The sequence below is a fragment of the Apaloderma vittatum genome, unplaced genomic scaffold (assembly GCF_000703405.1).
Source record: "Apaloderma vittatum isolate BGI_N311 unplaced genomic scaffold, ASM70340v1 Scaffold41196, whole genome shotgun sequence".
Lineage (NCBI taxonomy): Eukaryota > Metazoa > Chordata > Aves > Trogoniformes > Trogonidae > Apaloderma > Apaloderma vittatum.
In genome coordinates this window covers 9,692-20,715 of record NW_009721935.1, presented here as the reverse complement: position 1 = coordinate 20,715, position 11,024 = coordinate 9,692, and the positions used below count along the sequence as shown (strand labels likewise).

Sequence of the window (11,024 nt, the reverse complement as noted above, 5' to 3'; positions counted from 1 at the left end):
GCTATCTCTAAACAGGCATATTTTCTTCTAGCAATTGTAATGCATTCTGCTGGTAAGTGCAGTTTTCTCTGGTGGATAAACAGCCTTTTAAAGTTTAGCTACAGACTCGCAATGTAATCTAACTTCTTGTTATATTTCTCAACATTCTTAGATAGTGGAACAAATTCTCAAGGTATATATACATTTTAAATTATTATTATTTCATTCCTTGGCTCTTTCTTCAGATATTTTAAATAAATATGGAGGATGTGTCCTTTACTGTCAAATACAGAGCTGATCTGGTGTTTCAATGTGGTAAAATGAGATTTCCTCTTTAGTGTGGTCTGATCCAGTGCTAATGGAAATCCCTTCTTTTTCTATGTCTGAGTGATGTCCCTGTCTGAAAACATGGTATTTGCTGAATTCTGAGTTAGCATCTCTGACTCTCAGTCAAGGCAGAGAGCAAAAGAAACTGGAAGTGACTTTGTGGCTCATTGTGTAGCGAATCACTGGCATCCTCAGTCACTGTAGGGGCTTACTCATCTCTCGGCGAAAAGCAAGGATTATTGATATTAACTGTTGGGAAACACTGATCTGTTGTAGTAAGTGTGACGTCTCTTTGATCCAGTCCTTGTGCTGTGAGAGAAGGCTTGATTTTGCGTTTGGAAATTGTAGAAGTCCATTTACTTCTCCATTCACTTTCTCCACAGGATGTCGCTTTATTTCTTCAGGAGTTCAATGCCCCTGATATATTCCTGGGAGTTTTTGCCAAGTCAAAATGCCCTCGCCTTACTGTAAGTATGGGCTGCGGAAAAGCTATCCCATGTTAATAGCAATAGTAGATAGCTGTGTACATGCATTGACAGCTATCTCCCCCTTGTCCCGCTGCATGTTTGAATATATTAGGAGAACAAGGAATAAACACAAAATCAGGTTTTAAAACGCTTTTTTGCAGTGTTTTAGCATGTTCTACTCAGTAAGTATTTCAGTGATGCTGAAGCGGATGTCTGCTGTTACTGATGAAGGGCCAAGTTTATCAAAGCTTAGTTATAAGGCTTGTTATGAAAGCCAGTAAAGACTGGCCTTTTTTTCTCATGACTTTTTTCATGATTACTGAACAGAAATAGTCATGAATTTTTGTAGTCAGACCTACAAAGTTGAGGTGGGTTCACACTGTCTGGTTGCCAGGTGCCCAACAAGCCACTCTATCACTCCCAGTGCCAAGTTGGTTTCAATATATATTTGCTTTTATGGAACACCTTAGCACTTAAATATCTGAATAGTACCTGACATGAGTGTGTTTGAGGCTAGTCTAATGGCATTCTGGAGAAAAATCTGTATCTCTCTTGAAATCAGTGGGTCATAAGAACTTGGAAATGAAACTGAAAAACGTTTTTTGAACCTTTCTTGCTTTTGCCTTATGGCTGTGGAAATAAATTTGTGAACTAAATTGATATTCCTCATTATACTGTGTTTTGACTTTTCAGGAAATCTGTGTGGGTATATTAGGAAATATGGCCTGTTTCCAAGATATATGCATGTCCATTAGTAAAGATGAGAACCTGGGGTAAGTGTGTCTGTGTTTTGTACGTGCACGAGTGCTGCTTTTCTGGGCTCACAGTCATAAGATATATGTTATGAAAGTTTCCCTGCTGTACTTCATCTTCATTCACGCCTTTTTGGCTGACCATGTTTGTGTGGGAGGTGTTCAGTGAAGGAAATCAAGGGTACAGACCACTGTTTTTTATAATCACCAGTCTAGTTCTTGAATCTTTACTCTCTAAGTTTAGCAGTCTTGAAACACAGGAAATGTATGCGCAGTCAGAACAAGCTGGTTTTAGTCTTGGAGCCTGGCTGCAGCTATGAAATTAACCTCTTTATAGCTTTTTTTTAAGCAAAGATAGATTCTATTAACCTTTATTTTGCATTTTCTCCTTAAAGCCAAGTGTTACTACAACGTTTGTGTGATTCAGACTCCCCAACGCTTTTGGAAACAAGCAGGTAGGACATCTCAGAAATTAATGCATCCTTAGTGTAGTTCTGCTATGCTTCTGGGAAGAAAATCGGCGAGTGGGCTCACTGCTTTATTGTCCTCTCGTCCTTTCCTTTTATCATGTTCCTGTTGTTCTGGAATGGATTTTCTGTGAGCTAGATTGCTGTTTCTGTCACTTTGTCCTCATTATTCAGCTCGTACAGCTGAATTGGCTTCTTCCTTGTTAAACGAGTAATTCTTGTCTAGGTTGTTGTTAACCTGCCTCTCCCAGCCTGAGGTGGCCAATGTCTGGGTTGAGAGAATCCGAGAAAACCCTTCTGTGTATGACTGTGTTTGCTTTATCATGTCCAGCTCTACAAATGGTAAGTTGCCAAAACAAGCTGAGAACTGGTGGGTGTTTGCAGGAAAAAAAAAAGAAAAGAACTGCAGTAATTTCAATTGGGAGTACGGAATTTCTTTATTTTAAAGTAAACCTTGTGAATTTAAGGCACTAAAATAAACTTGTCATGCCTTTGCAGGTTTATCTATATATATAAAACCAACTGGAAAAGCAAACATAGAGAAAGAAAAAAGCCCTAGGGGGAATCAGAATAAGGCACTGTAAAGGAAAGGATATAGTCGTCATTCACAGATAGACAAATGTCATTTCTGATCCTTGAAATGACCTCATTTACAATTTTGAATAGCATTTATGTTCTGTCCTACTCAATTGTAACAGTTATAATTTGTCTAGGAATCCTAGTCATCTAGCATTTTCAGTGTGGTGGGGTTTTGGTTTGTTGTTTTTTTTGATGATGTTGCTCAGAAATCCTGCTCTGTCCAATTGAAATCACAGATCTGATTAAGTAAAAATGCAGATTGGCAGGTGTGAGATTAGCAGAAAACTGCATATTCAGGGACAAATCTTGGGAAGTTTTACCTCAGAAGCAGAATTTATGATTTTTCAGGAACGTGAAGTCTTTTTGCAGAATAAAGTTCCTGCTTCGTAAATGGTGTGATAAGGTAGGTGTCAGTGGGCTTTCTTGGAATCCCTGTTTATCAAGCTCTTCACCTGATCTATGCCACAAGAAGGAATTAAGCCTAGCAACCTTTAGTAGGTTGTGAACAAAACTAATATATTTCAGCACTGAATTTACTTGGAATGCTTCTGTATATTAGCATTTTGTGAGCTAATTGTTGCTCGTTTTTAGTCTTGTTCCAATGTGTACATTCTCTCCTGCAGTTGAATTGCTGGTGAAAGTGGGTGAAGTGGTGGACAAACTCTTTGACCTTGATGAAGAGTTAATGTTAAACTGGATTAAAAATGGCACTTGTCGGTCTGTGGGACCGTCCGTAGATGATTCACCTGAAGAACTTCCAGATTTTAAGATTGTGCCTTGTATACTTGAAGCAGCCAAACAAGTTCGGTACGTGAGATTTCTTTTTGGATTCATGGCTGGGAACCCTCCTTACAATGTTGTCAAGGCCTGTGTCTGAACACCTTGATTTTGGGAGGGACTGCATAGTTCGACGAATCCCTAGAAGACCTTTTCCTGTCCTCACCACCTGAAATGAGTCAATTAGTTTGTTAGCAAAGAGAATGGCAGTGACTGCTGATAGTCTTCTGTGTGTCCAGGACACACAAAATAGAAGCTCCATAAGCAGATCTTTAATTCGTCTTTTTTATTTTTTTTATTTGTTTGTTCTCTGTAGATCAGATAATCCAGAAGGACTTGATGTTTATATGCATATTTTGCAGCTCCTGACCACAGTGGATGAGGGTATTCAGGCTATTGGTAAGACACCTATCAGGGGATCAAGAACGGCAGTAACTCCTAAGTCATTGGGTATTTAATGGGGAGAAGGATCATTTGTGTACGTAGATTAACTTTGTTGGGCTGGTGGGTTTTCTTTCTTTCTCAAGTGCAGGCTCCTGATGGAGGAAAAGAGACCTGGAGTTTGCTGTATGACCTCGTTTGCCAGGAGCTTTGCCAGCCGGACGATCCACCCCTCATCGTGCAGGAGCAGAAGACCGTACTGGCCTCTATCTTGTCCGTGCTGTCTGCTATGTTTGCTTCACAGGCAGAGCAAGAATACACTAAGATGAGGAAAAGCAAGTCATGCCTTTTTTCTGTTCTTTTGGTTTTTTGAAGTAGTTTTCACATTTATATGGGGTGAAAGGTGCTTAATTTATTACTGTTTACTAGAGATCAGAACACAGAATTCTGTTATGTATTTGACTACAGTAAGACTCTTTACTGGTGACTCTAAAAATCACAGCTCACTCAAAGTTTAGTTACTGGATATTTCTGAAGAGTTATAGTAATAGAATCTGCAGATTCAGTTCAGTCTTCTCCACTGGACAAATTAATGAAAATTGCAGATTTCATCTTTGCCAAAATATGAGGTCTTGATAGTATTTTTTTTTTTTAGCAGAGGGAAATCATGCACTTACTTGAATCCATCTTTATCACTTGTTACTTTCCAGTCCCTTGATAAGTCTCTAGGATTAAAAGCCTGTCTAGAGAATGTGGGTCAGGGTCATCTGCAGCAGACATTTTCCTTCTCAAATTCTTTACCGGTGGCATATACTTTTTCTAGACACACCTGCAGAAAAAATGGGTTTGGTTTTCTGCGACATTTCCACTTGCTTCTTTGGCACAGTCTTGGAGTGGCAAAACACAAGACTGCCAGAGTAAACATTGCTATAGCTTTTGTATAAAATCTTGCAGTGTGTATCAAAATTCTAATGCCTTGAAAGGGTGGGGAAAAATTTTCAGTGTTAAACTTTCATTTTCTTGTTACTTTATATTAGATATGCCACTGATTGGGAGCTTGATTCGTATCTTACAATACATGGAGGGCTGTGGGAAGAGATCTGTTGATAACTCAAAGGAGCCCGAACAAGAAGAGGCTGGAAGGGCTGATATAAATGAGGAAGATTTCCATTTAAAGATTTTGAAGGATATTTGCTGTGAATTACTTTCCAATATGCTTCAAGAACTGACCAAGGTAAGAATAAACAAAATGTGAAGAGGGATTTCTGCTGGGTAGGTAAGAAAAAAAGATGTTAGTATTAATGTGTGTATTTTCCTGTGCAAATGAAGTTGCCTGCTGGAAATGGATTAGAGAATCGATCAGCAGGTGAGTAGTAGCATGTGTGTTAGATGGCAGGGACACAGATTTTCTGAGGTGTGTGCCCCTGGGACCAAATTCTCTGGGTGTATGTCACCATTTCTTCAGAATGAAAGACAATTTACTTAAGAAAATGAAAGAAAAATCAATATATAAACTCACCTTCTCAGCTGGACTTTTTATGGGAACATTCTGATTAGCAGACTTGTGATGTGTGAGTTTCAACCCTTTTTTGTATTAGCTACGTTTGGTATTCTCCGAGCCCTGCAAGTTCTGGATGTTTAATCCATTTTTGAGAACAAAGCACGTACTGTAGACACTGTGTGCACAATTTTGAGTTTGTTCTTTCAGCAACTGTTCATGACATACTAATTGTTTTTCTTCATTTTATTTTCTAGGAAAATACATTAGAAGGACTACAGCAGGGCCACTTAAATGAACAGACGTGTTCCTGTGCATTTCAGAACCTCTTGCCTCTGTACTTTGCATCGGTGAGTATATGACAAGGTCTTCCACAGAGCTGAAAAAATACTACTTGAGTGGCAAGACCTTTCAGAATGAGATTTAGAAGTAGAACAGAATTGCTCAGACACGGGGAATATGCCATCCTAGACAATTTTATCCTCTCTGTCTCTTCTTGTTTACTTCAGCCAGAGCTTTGCATAGATCATCAGCTGATAGAGTGGTCAAACTGTGTTGAAATGAATGGACATCTGCAGATTTATGCTAGCTGAAGATTCGCCCTCTACATTTTTATGGAATAATTTTTCTAAATATTTTTTCATAGGGAGTTCTTCTTTGTGTATTTCTAAACAAGAAAATGGGAATTTGGGGAAGGCGATAATGTTTCAAAATTTAGGCCAACTGGAATTGCAGGGTTTAGGAGGAGCGTATCTAGTGTGGAGCATTTTTAGCTATTCTTTGCAGCGGCTGCTGTGGGCTCCTGTTAGTAGGAGGGTAACAGAACTAGGAAGACCCCCTTCATCAATGTAAGAATTCTGTGTTCCATGCAAGTTTGATTTGTTTGTTTGTTTTTTCTTTTTGTGTGTGTGTTTGCAATTTATTTCCAGGTGCAGAGTTTCCTTGAAGTTCTGCGTGAGGCTGATCAGACACTTGCTGACAATCTAGAGAAACGTTTCCCAAGCCTGAAGGTTCACACCTGAGAATGTACATGAAATATTTTCCTTCTTTGGGATGAAGATTTTTGACTGTTTCATTACAGCATTTTAGGAACTTTTCAGTAAATGCAGGCGAATGAGACAACCTCCTTACCAATAAGTGGCTTCTAAGAAATGTTCCAGGGAGCCCTGATTAACCTGGGGTTAGTGTGGTCTGCGTGGGGAAGGAAATTACCGTGAAGTCTGTTGAGCATCTTCCATCCTTTTTGCTCTGGTGATGAGAGACTGTTGATTTGTTATTACCCTTCTGTGGCATAGTTTTCTTTGGATAACTGTTGATTCTGTGCTTTTCAACTTAAGTTGAAACAGCAAAATGAATGAAATGCACTGAGTCGTTTTGTAACATGATGATGGTTTCTTCCAAGTAGCTGTTGGCAAAAGGATTGATCTATAGGATATCCCAGATGGCCTCTGCCTTCAAGCACCTGATAAAAACAGAGCTAAATTTCCCAGAGTTGTTTGGGTTTTGGTTTTTTTTGTTTCTTGTGGATTTTTTTTCCTCTTTTAGCCATGTGAGGTGTCAGTACTTTGAGCAAATATTGTAACAGAAATGTTTCATCACGCTTCTTTCGTTGAAGCCCCTCCTGCATTGCAGCTCTGAGTTGTGGCATCAAGGTCCTGCTCGGTTTAAAGGGTTTGACACTGTGGTTACCAGTGGTCTGTGCTGCAGCTTCCAACTGTTGCAGCCAGTTAACCGGAGACAGAGTTGTGGGGCAGGTTTTGAATTAATCTGTGGCGTACTTGTTCTTTTAAAGCAGTCTGTACTTCAGTTTAGGAATGTAAACTTGTATCAGGCAGTTCTTTCCTCATTCATGTATCTGACGAATTATCTGTGAATGAGGTTAGAAATGCCATGTTAGCTTTAGTTTGTCAGGGGAGTTTAAGGTGTTAGGTCAGTTGCAGTACTAAAAATGCCACTTTTAGTCAGATTACCTTCACCTTTCCTATAAATGAGAGTGGAAAAACAACTGGTCTTTACTAGGTTTAAGATGTAAAAGAAAATGGGAACCAGAGCACAGAGAATAACTTAATACCATATACACACATTCCCTGGCTTTCCAGTTTTTTATAGACTTTAAATATTGTGCTGAGCCATGCTTTGTTTGCCCTGAGTTACCTGTACATGCGGTAAAATACAGTATGTCTGTATGTATATAGCCTCTTCATCCAAACGTCCAGTTTTCAGAAATAGAGCAATTTAATCATTCCCTTGGGCTGCCAGCACCACCTTAGTTGTCAGCAGGGGATTTAGAATGACAGAAATCTGACTTGTGTCACCAAGAAGAATTGCCATGGTTTCTATCAATTTTTGTATGCTATGTTTGTTGGAGAAAACTGGTAACTGTGAATAGGATAACAGCATTTTTCGTACTACTTTCACAGTTTCGGGATATTTTCTTAAACCTACAGATTTGTAATAAAGTTTCTTTTTTTACAAAAAAAACTTTATGCTTTTCTTCATTTTAAGTGATTATTAAATTTGTTTTCTGAGCCACTGGAAATGTCTTGTTACTCTCGAGTATGTTGTTTGTAAGAGGACAATTGAACCTCTTCGTAATGTCAGCGTATTGTAAAATAATGTTGCCCTTTGTTGGATACTCACTATAACTCTCTCTCGCTTTCTTTGCTTAGTTGTTGGGTTTTTTTTTTTTTGTCTGAAAGTTGATGTGCCTCTCATCCAGTTGTTAACATTTTTCTGAGCATAGTTTGTCCCCAGGTGTAGCGTAAGTATCTTCATGATAGTCCACCATAGTTAAGAATTGTTTCTGGTTTGTGTCGCTTGAAATCTGTTGTAGTTGTTGAAATTTTGCAGTGGTTGTTTAATGTAATGTACAAAAAACCTGAGGCCTGATCTGTTTTATTTTGTTCCTTTTCAATACACAAATATCCAGTATTGGCTGATTAATTGTTGAGTGTGGTACCACTGCTTACAGTGAGTAGGTGAGAGCTCTCATTTCTCTGGTGTGATTATTGCCTGATTGAGGTGATAGCTAATGCCCTTCATGTGGTGGAAAAAAACGACTGATGTCAGTAACTGGAAACCAACTCGGTCCCATCCTCCTGCTCTTGTGCAATAGAAGAAGCTGTAGAACCGGCTCCGTCAGCCTCGCTTCAGCAGAATGGCAATGCAGGCGTGCTGCCAGGAGTTTTGATCCCTGATACCTGTGCCGAAGTGGAGACTGGATTCCCCCTTTGCCGCTGGTGCAGTCTGAGCTGCAGGGGCTGGGCAGTGCTGGCTTTCGGAGCAAGAGGCTGGTGCCCCCTGCGAGGCAGGGCAAGGCAAGGCAAGGCAAGGCAAGGCAAGGGGGCCAGCGTTTGGCCTTCAGGGGTGGAAGAAGCGGCGGGAGGAGGTGGAACGATGCGTTTGGAAACGGCATGGGTGTTTCATCATCTTGCCAGCAGGGATCTCCCTCAGCCTGTGCTTCATGGATATCACGTCTGGTGTTTTCTGGTGGTGGTGGGTTTTTTAGGGGGGAACAGGGAGGCCTGAGGGGGATGTATGGCTTTTTGGGGAATTCCTTTATTGGTTCCCTCTGGCAGGCATGCTTTAACACCGACTGGTGAGCCAGATCTCTCTGGGCTGGTTACTGCAGAATGGATGGCTGTCCTACCAGCAGGTGAACAGCTTTAGTCCACACCAAAGATCTGATCGCTTCTGTACATTCTTCTTTGGGGGAAATTGAGAAGTGCTTGTCACCTCTTTTTTTTTTTTTTTCAGAGCTCAGAACAAAAAGAGGTGTCTGAAGCATTGAACTAAAGTAACTGGAACATAGTCCTGCTTGAGCAGAGTTGGACGTGAATTGTGGCATGAAAATAACTGGAAAATAAAGATAGAAATCGGACTGGAGGGCTTTATTTTAAATTTGGTTTAATAGATCCGTGTAGTAATTTCATTCAAAGGTAGGATTCTAACATTCTTTTGGCTCATATTTTACATATGTTTGGCATCATTATCCCATGTAGTAACTTTTTCCTGCTGGGGCAAAGCCCCGTAAACCCAAAAGAATTTGATATGTGGGAAGAATCCAGCACTACGGATTAGGATTTGTTCACTTGATGGTGTGAGGGGATTGTTGCTGCTGTTGATATCCTAATGCTTGCCCAATCCTCATGTCACAAACCTGTCCTTTCTGGTAGACTAAACCATGAAACCTAATATTCTGGGATGTTCTTTAATATGCTTCTCCATGGTCAGGTCAATCTGCTTTCTTATTTTTCTGTCATTACATTTTTAGCTCATATTTTCTTGTAGCTGCTATGGTGCTTCATTTTTCTGTAAGATTATATGTTCTTAAGATTAACCTGTAATAATTACCTTTTGCTCTAACTAAGCTGAATGCAAAAAAATTTTGAATTTGTAATCTTTGTTTGTAAGCCAACCATCTCCATAGTTTACTATTCTGATTTCAAAGGGTATAGATGTGTTACTGTGCTTTTGTTTGTTTGCTTTGAAAATCTGTGCTCTTTCTTACTAGCCTTATTTTGGTTGTTATTGAGAGTTAAAAAAGCAGCAGTATCTTTTACCTTTTTCACTCAAGAATTTGCTTTTGTTTCTAGAACAGAATCTCTTGGGCAGTTCCTTAACATATCCTTTATTAATGGACATTATTAAATGTCCATTTTTTCCTTTTTAATGCTTGCCGTTTGTGTTTTTTTTCTTTTCCCTTGTAGATGATGATGAATCTCATGTGCTTTGCCAAACTCAGTGAGAAAGGAAGAACCTGCTACACCTGGGGCAAGGACCAGTCTGCTGTAATATTATCCAATTTCTCAAAATCCTTCATGTGAAGGCAAACAGAGGCAGCGAGCAGCTGTGCGTTTGCTCTCCAGTGGCGGCTGGGTGCGTCAGTCGTGCAGTGAGCGTGCCCCTCAGTCCGAGCCAACGAGGCGTGTGCTAAGCGAACCTGACATCACAAGGTTGGTAAAATAAACCAGGTTATTTCCAATAGCTATTGACAGAGGTTTTGCAATAGAAAATACTGCTCCTATTCCTCTTTTTATTTGCTTCCCTGATTCTGTTATTTCCCTCTCTCCCCGCGAAAACAGTTTTATAGGACAAGGAGCTGCCATCTAGGACTGGTAAGAGAAAAGGTTTGCTTCTGAGTTGTTACTATAAAGAAAAAAGAACAAACCCAGAGGAATTGGGGATTTGGTTTTCTTTCTTTCTTCCAGTTCAGGTCTTTGGGATTTAGCTGCATATCTTAACAATGTCTCAGAAAAGTCCAAGAGCTGAATTTTATACAAAGACTAATGCAAAAAAGAATGCTTGAAAAGGTAACAGTGGTAGGATGCTGTGGAGACAAGTAAGACAGTAATACTAGAGACAGGGAAGAGGTGAAGAAGGGATACTAGAGAAAGAGAGAAAGGAAAAGAAAGAAAGTCTTGTGACAAAGGGGATAAATAGTGATTGAGTCTGATGCTGAAGGATTAAAAGTATTAAAAATCACTAACAGTGTTAGCATTCTAGATCTGTCCGGGTGGAATAGCTAGTGTGCAGTCACCTATCGAAAAGCTAGAACATTGATTACATTTTCTATTTTCAAAGCTGAATCTTCTTTGTTGTTTTTTACTGCTCTTATGGAAATGAGACAAGTTTAAGGTGCAGATGAGGTCTTAAAACCTCACCAGGTGAGCAAACTAGTATTCCTTTCTTTGAATTTTTATTTTATTTTAATTCACACCTTCACCTCACAAAAATCCGGTGTGATTAGCTTACTCTGTTGCTACCAGGATTAAAGTCCAAGCCTTGATGCAACACG

The 11,024-nt window shown here is 39.7% G+C and overlaps 1 protein-coding gene across 1 annotated transcript; it reads left to right on the top strand.

Moving 5' to 3' along the window:
• Nucleotides 1–689: 689 nt before the first annotated feature.
• On the top strand, nt 690–6,249 carry SAAL1 (serum amyloid A-like 1; the record flags this gene model as incomplete). The annotated part of the gene is made up of 10 exons (XM_009871577.1): nt 690–773; nt 1,467–1,546; nt 1,921–1,980; nt 2,219–2,334; nt 3,195–3,378; nt 3,665–3,747; nt 3,876–4,064; nt 4,767–4,963; nt 5,485–5,577; nt 6,157–6,249. Coding segments are annotated over 10 exons (1,179 nt in total), but the record flags the coding sequence as incomplete, so codon positions are not given.
• Nucleotides 6,250–11,024: the final 4,775 nt, after the last annotated feature.